The sequence below is a fragment of the Fusarium sambucinum genome, chromosome I (assembly GCF_050947815.1).
Source record: "Fusarium sambucinum isolate potato_lamoka chromosome I, whole genome shotgun sequence".
Classification (NCBI taxonomy): domain Eukaryota; kingdom Fungi; phylum Ascomycota; class Sordariomycetes; order Hypocreales; family Nectriaceae; genus Fusarium; species Fusarium sambucinum.
The window spans coordinates 991,284-1,008,959 of record NC_139294.1 but is presented as its reverse complement, the minus strand read 5'-3'; the positions used below and the strand labels follow the sequence as shown (position 1 = coordinate 1,008,959).

The 17,676-nt window shown below is 48.0% G+C and overlaps 6 protein-coding genes across 6 annotated transcripts; 2 read left to right on the top strand and 4 right to left on the bottom strand.

Moving 5' to 3' along the window:
• Positions 1-3,755: 3,755 nt before the first annotated feature.
• Positions 3,756-6,415, bottom strand: FSST1_003071 (small subunit rRNA maturation protein UTP4; the record flags this gene model as incomplete). Its single annotated transcript, XM_083229118.1, has 2 exons — positions 3,756-5,347; positions 5,398-6,415. 2 exons carry the CDS (start codon positions 6,413-6,415, stop codon positions 3,756-3,758), a joined length of 2,610 nt encoding a protein of 869 aa, XP_083086501.1.
• A 671-nt stretch (positions 6,416-7,086) lies between these two features.
• FSST1_003070 (nicotinate phosphoribosyltransferase) lies at positions 7,087-8,568 on the top strand (the record flags this gene model as incomplete). Its single annotated transcript, XM_083229117.1, has 3 exons — positions 7,087-7,282; positions 7,334-8,396; positions 8,448-8,568. 3 exons carry the CDS (start codon positions 7,087-7,089, stop codon positions 8,566-8,568), a joined length of 1,380 nt encoding a protein of 459 aa, XP_083086500.1.
• A 269-nt stretch (positions 8,569-8,837) lies between these two features.
• Positions 8,838-10,086, bottom strand: FSST1_003069 (Zn(II)2Cys6 transcription factor domain-containing protein; the record flags this gene model as incomplete). Its single annotated transcript, XM_083229116.1, has 2 exons — positions 8,838-9,962; positions 10,024-10,086. 2 exons carry the CDS (start codon positions 10,084-10,086, stop codon positions 8,838-8,840), a joined length of 1,188 nt encoding a protein of 395 aa, XP_083086499.1.
• A 426-nt stretch (positions 10,087-10,512) lies between these two features.
• FSST1_003068 (batten's disease protein Cln3) lies at positions 10,513-11,785 on the bottom strand (the record flags this gene model as incomplete). The annotated part of the gene is made up of 2 exons (XM_083229114.1): positions 10,513-11,663; positions 11,716-11,785. The coding sequence occupies 2 exons, from the start codon at positions 11,783-11,785 to the stop codon at positions 10,513-10,515; spliced, it is 1,221 nt and encodes a 406-aa protein (XP_083086498.1).
• Positions 11,786-12,427: 642 nt separating this feature from the next.
• FSST1_003067 (glycosyltransferase domain-containing protein) lies at positions 12,428-14,195 on the top strand (the record flags this gene model as incomplete). The annotated part of the gene is made up of 2 exons (XM_083229113.1): positions 12,428-12,592; positions 12,642-14,195. The coding sequence occupies 2 exons, from the start codon at positions 12,428-12,430 to the stop codon at positions 14,193-14,195; spliced, it is 1,719 nt and encodes a 572-aa protein (XP_083086497.1).
• A 643-nt stretch (positions 14,196-14,838) lies between these two features.
• Positions 14,839-16,821, bottom strand: FSST1_003066 (uncharacterized protein; the record flags this gene model as incomplete). The annotated part of the gene is made up of 1 exon (XM_083229112.1): positions 14,839-16,821. The coding sequence occupies one exon, from the start codon at positions 16,819-16,821 to the stop codon at positions 14,839-14,841; it is 1,983 nt and encodes a 660-aa protein (XP_083086496.1).
• Between the last annotated feature and the right edge of the window lie 855 nt (positions 16,822-17,676).

Sequence of the window (17,676 nt, the reverse complement as noted above, 5' to 3'; positions counted from 1 at the left end):
GACAGAAACCCATTTCCCAGCTACCCAGGCCAGGCACCGCGAGGCACGTGTACGTAGACCTTTTAGTGATATCGATACCAATTGCGTGCGTACCTCCCATGTACGTTCTAGGGGAACACCGAACAGCCAGAGACAAAGTGGCGCCTGGCCTAGATCTTCGTCATCAGCGAATTATTAGCGAGCGTCAGCCTCTAAATTCGTGCGACCCGGAATACAAGTCAGATGGAGAAAGGAACGACATAGAGGCGACACTTGTTTTAAATAAAATATGGATTTCTTGCAAAGAATGGGAAATCAAAACGAAAATCACCATCTACTCAATCTGTGGCAATGCATTCGATGTGAAGCCTCTAAACTCAACGTAGTAGTTGATAAGCGCGGGGAAAAGAAACCGTCAGGTCGTGTCAAAAAAGCATCGGCCGCTTGATCAGTGGAGAAGGACAGGCATTAGACCACTGGGCTGTCCTAGTGAGAGGGAGAAAAGACAGAATTCGGTTTTAATTTTTTGGGTATCTATAACAAAGTGTAATTCAGTTATAACTAATGTCATAATAACAACTGACAGTATATCAAATTCCACAAGCTATTGTATCCCCCAATTTGTCATTGTAGAATTCCGGCCTCTGAGGTTTTCCTCCGCCGGAGAAACATTTCTAGGCTACTAACGACCGCTGCAATTTTCTGCGAGTCACAAGTATCGGTACATTAGCGGGAACGTGCCCCTCGTCGTGGTGGGCGATGACGAGGCAGTGGTGAGGTCCTTAAAAAAGGCCTTGTTCAATAGCATCGTGGCACAGCCTACCTATGCCTACTATGTACACTGAGCCACGCTTGAGTCTTTCAGGGAATTGACGCACTGCCGCGCTCTCAAACCTGGAACTTTATAGATTAACTTGTAATTGAGTAGATGATCGCGCTTATTTGAGTTGCCTCTGAGAGGGAGATTTGTCTCATCTGTCGACGATCACTAGCCACAGTGTCGTGGCGGTGCCGTCCTGACATCTTGTTTCCAGTTCCACACGACTCCACTTTGACTCGCGGCCTCTTGTCCCTTGCAATTCCACTGCCTCCATTGACGTGCATCATAATCCGCTGGCACGCTCTGGTTCTGTTTCAACACTTTGCGCATGAGCATTTCGGGATAAACACGTCGATACGTTTCGGAGTTTTTAAAGTTCAATCTGATCTGATGTGGCTTATAGATGAAGCCACGATGCAGTCCATCTCTGATGTTGATGCCAGGGACGAGATATAATGACACCAACGCTATTGAGTCAATACAACTGGCGTCCTGACCCTATAGTGCCCAATGTCACATTTAATATTGTCTTGTCTGTCAGGCCCTCAACTCTTGTAATAAGAGATATCAATTATGTTCCTTCTTGATCCGAAATTATAGAGGCCAATACATTACGCCCGACAAGATGCTCCTCAACGACTCCGCGGAGATCTGCACTGCGTGTTTATTCCCTAACCCGCATTTGCCTGATACTGCTGATCACGAATAAAACATGTCTTGCTCGTTGGTCCTAACATCTCAAACATCAAATCTCTTGTTACCATGATATCCGGCTAGACGGGCTGGGCACTCTTGGAAAAAGAAGCTTAACTAGCTTTGGCGTCTGCAATCGCGTGCGCTCTGCCCCTGGAATTAAAGCAGTCTCGTCCAATCCGAGCTTGCGATCTGACAGGCGCCCAGTCCAGTTCAACCTGCTACTGCGCCCTTGATTATTTGCTGGCCTTGCCTTGCCTTGCTTGCGTGCGCTGCTGCGCTTATTACCTAGCAACGTTACGTCTCGAACAAACCTGAAGCAACCCTGCGATCTTGGCAGCGGGACAGGTCGTGTCGAGGAATTTAGTTAACAGGGGCATCGGAGCCGAATTCATTCATCAATTTCCCTTTTTCCGTTTCCTCAATTAATATCTCAAACAACTGTGAATGATCTACTCACCGTTTTCGCACACGTTGCCCCAAACAGAGGAATAAAATCCACTTTGTCAAAGTTCAGTTCTTATTCCCAATCATGTTTCAGCGGTTTGCCGATCAATTTTGCTGCGCTTACGACTGGGGCGTGCGGTGACAAGACAACCGCCAAAGAGGGCCGCGTCATCTGGACGCTCCATGACATTGGCTTGCGTACCCAAAACAATTCAATCCCCAATATCTCGACTCTAACAAGAAGCCTACGCAACGCGATTTTATTAATCGCCACCTCCTGACCGATAATCTCGAGACGCTTCTAATTTCTAAAAGTTTTGATGTTTTTCTACTTTGACGGTAGTTACGCAGACTGATTGTTGCCAAGAAGAAACATAAAAGCCAAGTCAACGACAAGATCAGATTCCGAGGCTAAGCATTTCGCTAGTTTTGTGATACGCAAGCTCTTGAAAGCCAGCACATGGATTTATGACCTCAAGTGTGGTCCCTGACTTGACCGATCGCCAAAAGAATCACTGCATCAGAGATACAACAAGCAGTTCTTACATACGGTAACTTTCCGTTCAGCTTTCGTCTGCTCACCACTCTCATTGGAAAGGCAGACGGGATCTTCCCTAGGATCAACTCTCATTGCACGGATCTATTTCTTCTCTTGGCAATTCAAGAATCTAGCATGACGAGGCTTCGGGTCTGGGGATATATGCTTGATACGTAAGTCTACCCTGAACCATTAGACTCAACTACCTAGTCACTCATCCAAAAGTATGAGTCGTGTAAGTTACAACCGACGTCAAAGCCCACAAGGATAAGGAACAATGTCGAGATACTTTCACACAAACCCTTGTCGTGAACCCTCATCTCAACGTCCACTTCCCGAACCAACCTGGCATTCATCAAACATGGCCCATGACCTGTCTGTCTATCAGCCGCAGAGCTCGACAAGGCCAAGATGACACCCGAAGTTTCTTCAGCCGTCGTGGACGCGCGTTCGACGGGGGTGGGCAAGACTGGGCCTTGTTATAATACCCAGACATTTTTCGGTAAACCTGTGCAACGGGCTATTAGTGTAGAAACTGGAGGTCATATCTTGTAACTTGATTGGTGCACTTTGGCAATATCATGTAAGTTGAAGAGAAGAAATTCGCTCAGACTGGGATTGTTCTTTTGCTCGTGACTCGCTCGAGCCTTGGTTTGGGCATCACGTTCGCCTGATATCAGTTATCATGGCACTCCTACATAGTAGTAGGTAGCAGAAAAGATGATCTCTGGATTTGAGAGTACAAAAATAAATGACCCCAGACTACATGAAGGGACCTGTTAATTTCGTCTCTTGTTCATCAAGCGGCCAGCGTTTCTGATACCGTGAGGGGCATCAAGTTCGTCTGATATTGGATATTATGACACTCCCCCGATACGCGAGACATGTCCATCTCCAGCCCCGTGAAACAGACTAGATGGACGAGAACCGGGATCTAAAGTTGAACGAATGCGACGGTTCGCCTAAGGAATATACACAGCTAGTGTAAATGACAAGTTTCTGACATGTTCACGATGCAGACATGGGTATACGTATGCAGTAGAAATCCAATATCCCAAAATTTTAATTCGATAGCCCGTATGTACGCACATTGGTCTACGTAGCCAGTATAACAAACATACAAATCTACAAACCAGGATCATGCTTTTCGAGTCTGGACCCTTTGAACGTCCGTCATCCTTGCAACTAGTTACGCCGAACATGCGTCCCCACGATCAGATCCCAGACAACCTTTTCATCCCATCCACTCAAACATCTCATCTCCGAATGTAGTCATCATTACTTCCTCCACTGCTCAACGGCAAAGTAGCTCTCGGGCATATCCACATCCCATGTCGGCCTCTCCACCAGGGCAACCTCGAGAGGCTGGCCTGCGGTGCTGATGGGAACGACACCAAAGATGGGTCTGTACTTGAAGGTCATCCACCAGCTCTTGCGTTCACCGCCAGTCTCAGCGGCTTCAGTGTCTTTGCCCACTTCACGGTTCCGTAGTTGAGCGAGTTCACTGTTAGGCTGTTCAGCCTCATCGTCGCTGATGTCATCCTCGGGTTGGGGGGCGTCTTCCATATCAACGTCCTCCCACTGACCGGCAGTGTGCTTGCGGACCAGCGAGGGAGCAATAGCACCTAGCTCCATTCTGCCACCAGCTCCGGTAGAGGGACCTGTTCTCTTGCGCTTGAGCGATTTGTCGTTGCTGTCGCTCTCCAACGGTTTAGGGAGATCTTGAGCTAAGTCAAGCATAAGGAGGAAGGAAACACCGTAGATCCAAGCACGGGAGCCCTCCCAGAAAACCCCCTTTGCGAGATCGAGAAGATCCTGCACAGGAGTGGGCAGCTCACTTCGGCCATTGCGGCGTGACCAAGGGGTGAGAGAGCCTTGCAGAGGGTGGAAGGTACGCAAGCTCCACGACGAGGTGATTGTGAGGAGGGTGTAGTCGTCGACAAGGTCAGCTGCGCCATCAATTCCGTCAAAAGAGTTTCTAGGGGAGACCTTGGCTCGAGGAACATCGGCTGAGAATGACAGAACCGTAGCTGCAGATTGTAACTTGGGCAGTAGCTTAGCATTGGGGTTACGGATCCACCTCTCAATGTTCTGCGAGAGCTCTTCTTCCTCATCTGAAGAGTCACTCTCACCTGATGAGGACGCGTCACCCTCTGACTTTATCTTTTGACCATCGCTCAAAATCCAGGTGTCGATATAGCCGGCGATGTCAGACACTGCGAGCATCTTGGAGTCCGGGGAGAAGGCGACCTGCGTAATAGCCCTATCATATTTGCCCAATCCTCCGTTGAGGATATGACGTGGGACTGATCGTCGTAGGCGTGTCAGTCGTTGGACAGTTGGTGAAAAGACAAGTTCAGGTCTGGGAGTAACGGGGTCGAGGGCACCCATTACAACGCGAGAGCCTTCCTGGATTGCGCAGAGCCACTGCGCGTTGGGCGACAGCTGTACCTTGGTGGCACCGACTCCCGCAAGCTTTGAAGGAAGTTCGGAAGACCAGACCCTGACATCAGAGGGCCTGACGGGATCCTGGTGTTCTAGTCTGAAGGCCTTAACATCGATAGCAGTAGCAACAATCAGAAGCGAACCCTCGTCGTCAATAGTTGCCGAGGTAATATTCGAATCTCCCTTGACAACAATAGTCTTAATCAGCTTGCGGTTTTGGTTGATATCGCTGTTCTCGGTGTTGATCATGTCGGTAGCTGACTGTCGAAGAAGCCAGATGTGAACCTCCCTATCCCACCAGCTGACAACGAAGCGAGCCTTTGGTGCGCTCAACAAAGGAGCTTGCTGCGGCAGACTGGACATGATACGGTGGTTCTCGCGTCCCATTTCCTTCAGTGGGATAACGACGGGGTTAGCATCGGGACCTGTTCGAGTTAGCCATGACCTTTCTTGTAGTAACACAATGTAATCTTACCTCCCGAAACAACGACGCTGATTTTGCCACTCTCAAAGGATGCCATACACTTGACATCGTGGTCGTGGTATCTTCGTCCCCAGACCTTGCTCCATCGCGCTCCAGCACCGCTGTTCTGCTTGTAAAGAATCGTTCGTCGATCCATGCCACCGCTGAGGATGGAAGTACCGTCGGCACTTATTGCGAGACTAAGAACATCCTGCTTGTGGCTTTGAATTCGCTGTGCTTGGGTGTATGTCTTGCCATCCCAGAGGCAAACTTGGCCAGTAGAATCGCCCGAGACGATGTTGCCGTTGGGTAGACACTTGACAGACCAGACGATGATGTCCTTAGCACGACCCTCATGGTCAGCGCCCAGTGTCATCCTGCGCAACATGTGGCCCTTTGTAACATCGTACGCTCGAATCGTGCTATCGGAGCAGCCGACAATGGCGACTCTGCGTGACTGGAAGGTGATGCTGACCATCTGAGCCTTCTTGGTAGGCGATCGCAACAGAACTCGCTGAAATCGCAGGTCGTCGTCCTCAATCGAGTACATGACAAGCTCGCCATCAATTGTTCCGGCGACAAGCTTGGTAGAGTCTTGGGAATCGACGCCGAGGCCGATTTTATCGCTTCCACCGGGCTGAGCAGCCATGCACCAGATGTCTCCATGTTGGCCACTGGCGTGTCTCTTGGGCCGTCCTGTCTCGAGATCCCATTCGGTGACTGTAGAAGTATAACCTATGCTGAAGAGTCTTGACTTTCCGTTGACGACGCGTCCATCGCCGAGGTCCTGGTCGGGCTCATTGACCCAGACCAATCCATCGACGCTTCGATCTTTGCCGCCAGGAATGATTAGCTCCTGGTTCCAGGAGCCATTCTGAGGGTTCCAGATCTCGATATCGCCATTAGCTCGTCCGATCGCAAGTCGCGCGAGGACACCTTGTTGCGCTGAGCGTGTCTTGGGGTGAGAGAAGGCGATGGCATTGATGGCGGATGGCTTGTAGGGAACGAATCGACAACGATGAATATCCATTGTGACGGCGGAATCAGGCTTTGAAGCCGAGTATCGAATGGCGCGGTGTTCAGCGATTAATTATTAGATCGAGAGATTCCAAAAATCGGATTGAAATGGTTTTGCGGATCAAGAAAAGTTGTTACCTGCCGCCGCGTAGCCAGGCGTTAAGATCCAGTTCAGGAAGAAAAATCCAAGCCTCGCGAACTTTCCCAAATTTTTTTCTTGCAGGAAAAATAAGGTGTGGTCATAGCGCTATTAGCGTCCCTCATTGCAGAACTAGCCCACCTGTGGCAGTCGCAACCAACCCCTCACCTTCCTTCCCTTCAGCGCGTGCCCCTCCCTCTGCTTCTTTCTCTTTTCGGTGTTTTTGTTCTGGATCTCTTCTGGATGCGTCACATCTTTTCTGACTCAACAAACGTCACAGAGGTGGATAACTCGCGTCATAACAATTAACTTTGCGACGGTCAAAGGTTATATCACCTTCACAATTTGTGGTTCTATCTTTTCAGGAAAATCATTCTTGACAATTCACGCCGCATCTTTCACGATATCCTTGACGTCGTCTCCGCATCTCCGAACTCAGCTCTCCAAGTCCCCGCGACCCCAAACTATAAAGCTGAATCCTTGCCTGGCACTGCCTCTGATACGACATACATATCTACGAATTCTCGAACCCAGTAACCGCAGTCATGGTTTTCAACAGCTCTTCGCCCTACCCCGAGGGCGTCATCTCCTTCCTCGACACCGACCTTTACAAGTTGACCATGCAATGCGCGGTCTTCAAGTTCTACAAGGATGTGCCAGTAACATACGCCTACACCAACCGAACCCCTGATAAGAAGCTGTCACGAACCGCCTTCAAGTGGCTTGAGGAGCAGATTGGAAGTATGTTACCAGGCTTTGGCGGAACTATCCTATGACTCACCTTGATTTCAGAGCTCGGAAATATCTCACTTTCCACCGACGAATACCTGTTCCTAAAGAAACACTGCGATTACCTCTCTGAAGACTACCTCAACTTCCTCAAGGAGTTCCGCTTAAGCCCCCGAGAGCAAGTTGTTGCGACCTTCACTCCCGTCGGCGAAGACAATGGAGACGACTCAACCGTTGGCGATGTCGACATTCAGATCAAGGGAACTTGGGTCGACACGATTCTTTACGAAATCCCCATGCTGGCATTGACCTCGGAGGCATACTTCAAGTTTATGGATACTGATTGGAACTATGAGGGCCAAGAGAAGCAGGCGTTTGACAAGGGACTCCAATTGCTCGAGGCAGGATGTGTCACATCTGAGTTCGGCACACGACGACGTCGCGACTACCACACCCAGGCTCTCGTCTTTAGAGGTCTTGTCCAGGCCTCCAAGGAAGCTGAAAAGAAGGGATTCCCTGGCAAGCTTTCTGGAACCAGTAACGTTCACCTTGCTATGCGCTTCAACATTCCCCCCGTTGGAACAGTCGCTCACGAGTGGTTTATGGGTGTTGCTGCTATCATTGGCGACTACAAGCAAGCCACCGAAGTTGCTCTACGACACTGGGTTGCCTGCTTTGGAACCAAGCTCGCTATCGCTTTGACCGATACTTTCGGAACCCAGGAGTTCCTTCGCGCCTTTACACAGACCGTGCAAACCATTGAAGGTGGATTCCCAGCAGAGACTTTTAAGAAGGCCGACGGAAGCATGAAGACATATGCCGAAGCCTTTACTGGAATTCGACAAGATTCCGGTGATCCTGCTGAGTACACCAAGTGGATGCGAGAGTTTTACGACAAGCAGGGTATCGCAGACAAGAAGGTCATCGTCTTCTCTGACTCCCTCAACATCGAAAGATGCTTGGAGTACAAGAAGATTGCCGACGACCTTGGTTTCCAACCCACATTCGGTGTTGGAACATACCTTACCAACGACTTTACAAACACCAAGACTGGCAAGAAGTCAGTACCTTTGAACATTGTTATCAAGATCAGCTCGGCGGCGGGCCGCCCAGCTGTTAAGATTAGGTGAGTAATATGTGATTAGGAGTGGCGAAAGCATGAACTAAAACAAAATAGCGACAATGCTGGAAAAAACACTGGTGATAAGGAGACCGTTGAGATGGTCAAGAAAGAGCTTGGATATGTTGAGCGTGAGTGGAAGGAGGGCGACGAAACCTCGCGATGGGGCAAGGCGTAAAGGAAAACAAATAGACCAAGATACCAGGGCGTCAATCGCCTATGACTGAGTTATTTCAGGATACTCTCGGTCATCATGAACAATAAGATAAGTTAAACAACGCCACCCAGAGATGCACAATTCATAGGAACTCTTTTGTGATCCTCGCGAGTTTTAAAGCCAATTATCCAACGAACGACGAAAAATGCATTGAATTGAGAGGGTATACATATCCGTCAAAACGGACAACTAAGTGGCGACTTCAGATACTAATACATCACGTCAGACAATCATGATCTTGACGGAGTCTCGACCAAAGGCGTCAAGCCAACCTCCGTCCTCGCCCAGGATATACTATCTCTCCACTCCGGTAAACTCATGATATGATGACCTGGCTCAGGTTCCCACAATATCTCCGATACCTCATCTACCATCTTCTTACCAAACGTGCCAACCCACCAAGCCAGCTTGCCCAAAGTATTAAGCTGCACACCCCAGTACATGGTTATCAGCAAAGTCACAGGATCCGAACTCTTAAGCGCTAGTCCAAAGTCTCTCCCTGCAAGAGCGGGAAAGCCTATGGCTACGCCCTTGTAGATTTCTTTGGAGTCTTCGACAAAACATGTTTGTATAGCAGTGAGGCTGGCGCGGTAAGACTGAATGCGTACATTGATCTCTGATTGATCGGCATTTTCGGGGTTGGGTGATGTTTCACAGGCTTTGTTGACAATGATTGCTAGTCGCTCTAATGCATCTTCTGTCTCTTTGCGTAAGGATGTAGGTATTTCGGTTTGTAGCTGTGTCCTTATCATCACCGCCTCTGTAGACCTCGACAAAGCGCCTGAAATGAGAGCATCAAAATGTTGATCGGCGATAGAAGCATTGCCCATGAGTAGCTCCCACAACGTCACCAAGCGGTCAAGCACACCCTCGTAAACCTCTTCAAAGGCAGTACACTGTCCAAGAGCCATGTTGACAGAGACAGCCAGAAACGAAAACATAAACACCTTTTGCGCATTCTCAGCCGTAACATTCTCCAGCTGCGCTCTAAACGAACGACTTGCTTTATCGTAGTACTCAACGGCCAGTTTAGCATAATACATCTCATAGTCTTCCTCTACTACGACAGCGCCGCCACAGAGAACTATCTCTAGAGCAGAAAAAGCAAACATGCCCTGTAGGAGATACTCATGCTTGAGAGCCCAGCGCGGCATATCCTCCTGGAGCCACTGGTCATCTTCTGGGATACTGGCGAGGCTTTTGTATGTTGACGAGGACCAGCGGTGCATGAGTTCCAACTCTATTCTTCGTCGGGTTTCTGTTGCTGGGAGTTGCGTTGGGGGGTCGGTTAGATAGGAGCAGCCTTCTAGGTTACGGGCTAGACAGTTTGTGCAAGGAGGGCCTTGTTCATCACACTGAGTTTGTATATGTGAGTTCGTGCGTTAAGTGTGAAGGGACTGTGAGATGTACTTTTACATGCCGCTTTTTGCAGTTCCGACAGCCGTGACGGGATTTGCTGTGAGGTTTTCGTTTCATCATGTTGGATATATGGAAGGGGATTCAAGTACACCTTGGACGATAGTGACTACCGTTCTATGAGATCTCTATAAGACCATATGGGATCAAATGAGATCAAGATGGCTCTGAGAATGATATGAACAATTGAGATGTATGGAATAGGCAATGCGTGTTGTGGCTGTGCTTACGGGTTAGTTCTTGGCGGATATAAATAAGTATGAGACTGACGAATGAGGTTTAGCCATGGACAGTATCAACCAGAACATGGGATCAAGACGACTTTACTATGACTTATTAAATAGTTTAGTAGTTCATCTTGCATATCAGTAGTTAAGACTATATGAGTTCAGTTCATGGCATTACTACGTTATGGCTTGATCAATTCTTGCTATTCATCTAATCATAAGCTTTGGTATCTAACCAACTACAACCCATCTCTAATGCTTCTCATTGACTTGTATGACACCATCGCTGTGTCGTTGTAAATGCTCCTCCACACATCAAACTCTCAAGCATAGTACCCATTATTCCACCAGCGACAAGACCAGCAGTTTCACCGACTCCGACAACCTGAAGACAAAACTCCTGATTGATCCCAGTATCGAGCGTCTTTTCTTCAAGCACTTTGTCAAAAACGACCATGTAGACTGCACCTCCACCTAGACCAGCCGTGAAAGCTAGTATCCCCATCATAACTTCTGCCGAGGAGACAAGAAAGATGGAGTTTGCGAGTAGAATGAGCGTCGCTGCGCCAAGAATTGTGGAAGAGGCTTTGAGATTGGCTGGTCGGAAGAGTAAAACATGTGTCCGAGAGATAAAATTGCCTAATTGGAAAGAGAGGCCGTAGGTGGTCAAATACGAGAAGAAAGATGCCGAGGACTCTGGAAGAGGTAAGGCTCGTGAAAGACCAGGGTATACGAGAGTCTGTGCCACAAATGCTCCAAACAAGGGTATCATAAACGGCCGAACTATGCTTTTGGTAAGATGAATCCGATTTTTCGTACTCAATAGCCGTGAGAGTTGTTGAACAGGATCCTGGAGTAAAGGCGACGCATCCTCAATATCATCCTTGGCCAATTCCTGTCGCGCATGTGGATAGTTGACTGGTGCCCCAGGAAGAACAACAAAGAATGCCACGAGCATCGCACCCACGAGAACATAAATGCAATCGATAAAATCGCGAAGAAAAGACTCGAGCCAAACGGTTAGCACAAAGGGCAAGACAGCGCAAAAGACTGCTCCTGCGCCAACACCTGCTCCCCAACCTGCGAGTCCAAGACGGTTGTAGTATCGCAGCATTCCTAGGAAAGAAAGCTCCATTGCTGCAGCGGATGCTGAAGCAAGCGCAGAAGTGAATATTCTCACTGGCGGTGCGATATTTGGTGGTGTTGATTTTGTGATGAGGGCGATGATTATCCATACTGCTCCTATGCTGAGAGGGCGCATCCAATAGGGAATTCTATGGATAAAGTGAGGTAGAAGTAGTTTTGTGAAAAGAGCTGGGAGAGTCTCAATGAGGATGACTATCCACCGTGGATAAGGAATTATAAGGTAGTTTGCAGAATGTACAACAAATGGTACAATTGCGTTAACAAGGCCTGGGAATTGGTTAGTTGTTAGTGAGTAGTGGTGAGAGATCGAGTCACGTACCGAGGACTGTGAAACCGAGATATGTTTGCATCGTGGCACTCAAGTGTCTAACACCTTTAGAAGAATCCATGGTGTATTTCATCCCTCTTCAATTCCAGCCCAGAATGAAGCGAAGAAAGAGAAAAAAGAAGTAAAGGAGAAGCGATTCAAACAAAAGGTACGAAAGCTATTATTATAAGAAAACGTAAGCAATACGAGTTCTAGAACGTCTAGTTAAATGGCCCGTGGATATTTCTTGACACAGCCCATCTTTTTCGGCAAATTTACCCGTACCCATGTGACTTCCTCGGTACTTGTTGATCGAAATGACATGAAAAATACCCGAAAATTGTTATCTAGTCATCTTCTTTACGAATCAATTCATCACCAGCTTCAAGTAAAGTCCTGTATTGGATAGTGATGAATAACCTGTCAACTCACGATATATTTACACGTGGGGTTGTTCTGTTAGACCACGGTGCTAAATGATTGGCTGTAGCGTATTAACGGCCGCTAGCCTAATGTGATTGATGGTCCAATACTCTTATAACTAGGTATGAAGATCAATCATGATAACTAAATTAATTAGTTGATGGTGATGGCGATTATTCTTCATCATGTGGTCAAATTCAATTTATTTACTCTTCAACATGACTAACTCTTCTCTGAAATGTTGCTGTCGTTCTTGTAAATGTCTTCCTCTTCTTCACTATCAAACACTTCATACTCCAGGATGAGAAGAGTTCCCAGCGCAGATCCTGAAGATGCATCATTTCCATCTGCCCAATCAGCAAGACCAGTTCTATCATCTTTGGTACCTCGATCTGTGAAGAACTTCAAATGGGTTATTATAACTACAACATTCATACTTATCTCATGGATCACTTTTATAGGATTGGTGACTCAGAACTACACATCTGTCTATCTACTTAACTAACATACATTAGTTTAATCAACCACTTAATCATTTATCTTCTAACCCTAATCATGGATCATTTCTCTCCAAAGCAGACCTAACAAGTCTCGCGATCTCTCAAAAGACTTCTAAACCAAGCTCGACTCGCCGTCTACGTCTCTTCATGCCCGCCGACTCACCGCACATCAACCTCTGCAAAACTATAATGTCTGCCGTCGCAATGGGCTATCCCATGCCCATCCTCCTTAATTGGAAGCGCGAATACAACCGACCTTCATGGCATTTTGCAGGTAGTCACATCGCCAAGCTCGAGAGTCTACTAGCAGCCATCCAAGTACTTCTCGACCAAACTGACAATGACGACGTAAGCGACGACGACATTGCAGTACTGGTAGATGCCTATGATATGTGGTTCCAACTCCCCCCTTCTGTCTTGCTAGAGCGTTATCATCAGCTCAATCGCGAAGCAGATACCAGAGTACAAAAGCAATGGACAAACCTCAACATTAGCGCTGACTTTCCTATACTATCACCTCGACAAGACATAATCATCACTACAGCAAAAGACTGCTTTCCCGATGCTTACTCTGGTTCTGATCCTCAATATGAGCATTGGCCTGATTCTCCTATGCCGAAAGACATGTATGGAGATGGCACTGACGAGGTTCCCTGGTCTTTTGATCCAGCGCGCAAATACAAGAAAGTCCGCCCAAGATGTGTCAACAGTGGACTCATCATGGGATCCATGGGTAGTTTACGAGACGTGCTGCAAAGATCCAAAGAAAAGATTGACGCTGTGGCTATGAAGGGTCGACAACTTTGGAGTGACCAGGCTCTTATTGGAGAAGTCATCGGCGACCAAGAAATCTGGCGCGAGTGGACGAGACAACTTGGATCATCATGGAATGGCTCAATATCTATCGACAACAGAGATACACTCTTCCACGACGTCCGCAAGATTGCCGACGCAGCACTTCTCGGCCAACGCTTCGAATTCGGCATTAGCTTGGACTACAACTTCACCACAGCACCACCAACCTGTTCCTCTGAAGAAGACGGCTACTTCGTACATCTTCTCAACAAGACTAATATTATCGAAGAGTCCAAAAAAGCAGGTGTCCCAGGTCCCATTCGGACAAACGGTATACCTCCCGAGATAGGCAACATCAAAGACAATATCTTGTCTTCTACAAACTGGGGTTCCATCCCTCTGTACACAGACTTTTTCTTCGGCACTACACCCATAGCAATCCACCACAACGCTTACATCGACGGGCTGAAGAGTTCCAGACTAAAAAACTGGTGGGATAAAATGTGGTATCACACCCAACTACGACATCTCATCACGCAGCGTCTTCAGCCCTCAGCCTCATCACCGATCGCAGAAATCGACGGAGGCAAAATCATATACGCCGCACCCAAGGAAGACAAAGAGTCTAAGAAAGCGCGCGTATTTAGCCCCTTGGAGCCAAACTTTGCGACTGTGGATTGGGATGCCTTGTGCCAGAAGCCAGGACACGGGGTCCCTTGGCATGAGGAGCTATTCAAAGATGGAAAAGGCCCACTGGAAATAACACGAGGATAAGAAATAGCAACATAAAATTAAGCCTTATCGACAATAAGAATCCTTCTTGTTTAGGTTCATGGCATTGAATCATGAGGTGTATCAGCCCTCTTGGCATGGGTACGCAGTATTACAAATCAATGAGATCAGGTGTAAGCAGCCCTATATGAAATGACCATTTCCCTTTCCTTTTAAGGATAAAACAAAGACGCCTTTTCGCAAACACATCCGTGATGGTACTAGTTGCGGGCGGGAGCCAAAGTCGCCGATCAGACTTAGACGCCATCGCTTCAAATGAATACAAGTTTAGGATAAACTCACGATTGTAGATCAGGGGTCTTTCTTAGCCGCGCGGGGAACTTTAAACAAGAGCCATTCTTTGTTATTCTGATACCTTGGGGTTGGGAGAGACGGATCCATGGACTCGGGGCAACGTTGAGGTTTGCTGGGTCATGTTGGTGGAGGCGATGGAATAATTAATACGTCACACAGTGAATGATGGAGGCAAGAAAGTGATGTGGTATGTCTATTATCGACTTCATCAAAGGTCAAGGAAAAGCCCCAACCTGTCAATCAGGGTATATGGCCACCAAACCTGATCCCAGTACGCTTTTAAAATACAGAACAAACTCAAAGTCCAAAAGTCCCATACTAGCATGATAGCTTAGTTCATCTGGGGACTTGATACTTCCTCGCACAACCTCACTATCTCACATAGGCTTCGTACAAACATCATGTCTACCGCATGTGGCTCGGTATCCATAATTCTCTCTTCCGTAGTACCATTCTCTGTAATCATCTTGGCAGTACCGACAAGTCGAGAGATACAGCGAAGTAGCCCTGACTCGATATTTCGTGTCGCATTGTCGTTATTGGTCACAGTCGATGACTCCTCTCTGCCCAAGCCAATAGCTGTAAGAGGAGAGCTAAACTTCCTAGCGAATCGGCCGACATTGGGTGTAGGGGTGGTTTGCATTGAGCTAAGGCCAAGAAGTGAGGCAGCTTTCTTTGGAATATTATCGCCCTGCTTTGAGTCTGAGGTTGATGCCCGATTTCCTGCAGGTTGGTTGCGGGGGACTCGTGATACATAGTTGTAGGCGACGATGTGAGCATACAAAGCATCGCAGATGTATTCTGAGCAACCAGGGAAAACATGTCGCAAAGAAGCCCAAGGGACTGGGGGCGCGACGGAAGCCGATGAAGTGTTGCTGTCATACGAGTGCAATCGGTGGCGTCTAGTGGAACTTGAGTCACGACCATGTGAAACAACCTTCTTCCAGATCGACTTTCGGGGGTGCAGGGACGATGAGTCGGATGCTGGATCAACCCAGCTATCAACCGAAGGACTTCTGACTTTTTTGGAGTATGACCGGATTGTTTCTGTGGTCAAACTCGAGGACAGCAACATTGTCTCAGGGAAGCATGCGATTGAAACTCTGAGCGTCTCAATAACATCGGGAGGAAGGGGCACGGCCTTGACCAAATCGTCGACAGGTATATGAGGCATGCAGGGAGGATTCGAATCATTGAGCCAAGATTCAACAGTAGGTAATGGAGAAGGCGGTGGTGTTTGTTCGATGTAAACTGTATCGGGTCGGGACAATGGTGGAGGAGGTGGATAATGATCCATGTATCTGTCTTCGTCCTCAATTTCCAACTCAATAGATCCAAAGTCTGATTTTAAGAGGATTGTGCTGTTGTCTGTATCTTCACGAAAGCGGTGGGTAGGGGTGAATGACTTTTTCGTGTAACCATGACGGTCGGGACTTATCCGCGAATCATACACGGGTGTCCTAAGTCTTGGTGTCGTATGTGTTGACTCTGTCGCACTTGAAAGAGATGCGACTCTAGGAGGGATGACTGGCGCGTCCAGAGATTTGGATGAGATTTGCCTTCTGTGCTTTTTCGAGCTCTTTGGCGACTCGTCGGCGTATGAACATGCTCTGTGTAGACGAGGTTGTGGAGCCTTCATCATGATTGTGATGTCAAATGTTGACTCCATGTTGGTTGGCGTCGGTGGTCGTGGTGATAGAGCAGCCATCCCTTTCGGTGTGGCGAATTGGTCTCGCATCACGGATTTGGCCTCATCTTCATCAATTTCGGAATCAGCGTCAATCCAGCTGTACTCGTGTCCTCGCTCGGTGGGTGATAGGCTTTTTGGGGATGGCGGATTGCCGCTTGCTGAGGTAAGAGATGTTGCTGTCGTGGCTATAGAGTGTTCGCGCAACTTAACAGAAGGGATAGGGATGCCTGCTAAGGACTGTGCCGATGAAACGGATTCCTCATCTGATTCTACTTCGTCGATGCTTTGTCCTCGATGTTCAAGAAATGAGACCATTGACCTTCGTTCTTCTATCGATCCCAAGTTCTGCACGAGTACAGACCCCGATTGATAAGGAGAAGCAGGAATTCGACTCGGGGATGATGGACTTCGGTTGCTGACATGATTCTCTGCGAACCAGACAGGTCCACATGGCATACCGGCAGTCATATTCTTGGATTCAAAGAGCGGTTTCGATCTCTCCAAGTCTCTCGCCAACATCTCTGGAAAGCAATCCATCATATCTTCGAAAACGTCGTTGTCAAAAAGCACAGGAGGTGTGTCTGGGCGTGAAGCTGGTAATGCAAGAGGCAGCAATCCCGTCATGCTAAAAGCCGATTGTCCTTTCGAAAGGGTATAAGGTGTCGCAGGTAGGCGCGAATCCTCAAGGGAGATGAGGTCTTGTCCGTATAAGTAGACCAGGGCAAGTGCAAACACGAAAGAAAAATCAAGCCCAGTGTTCACAAACCCAACCAGAGACACAATTGTTACCGTGATTCACTGCTCTGGCATCTGGAGCAACGGTCTTAAAGGGCACAGCAACACTTATATGATTTGACTTGGACTGGAACTTAATCGCAAGCCAGTAGGGAATAGTGGATATAAGAGTGGGCATGCAGGGTGAGACAAAACAATCGGAGGGAGGAAGATGGCTTGTTATGTTCTTACAGTAGATCGCATCGTTCAGACCACCTCTGAGTACGTACTGTGCACCAAGATCAAGTAAGATCCATGGGTGAAAACAAGGAACTGGGCTGCAATAGACAAGTCGCGTTGAGAGTTGGGGCTGTTGCACATGGCAGAACCCAGGTAACTAGGGTCGTGATACTCTGGCTTGGATAGCCATGACTATGGCTACGGTCCCGAACGAGATGAATGTAACTAACGGCCGCGCCCTGACGAAAGGAATGAGGTGGGAAGGCGAGTGGCGTTGGCGGGAGAGATGGTTGCGCCGTGAAAAAGCAAAACAACAGAACGGGGGTCAATTGTCCTGTTCTGTACCACCAAGCATCGATGCAGCTCTAGTGGATCTTGACCAAAGGTTTAAACACTGCTGATCCTTGTCCCAATTAAAGAGAACCAGGACAGGATGTGCAAGGGAGAGCAAAAAGGGCATCAGGTTGGTTGCACACTCAAGCACAGTGACTGTGAGCTCCCATCTCGGGACGCTGGGTGCTGTCG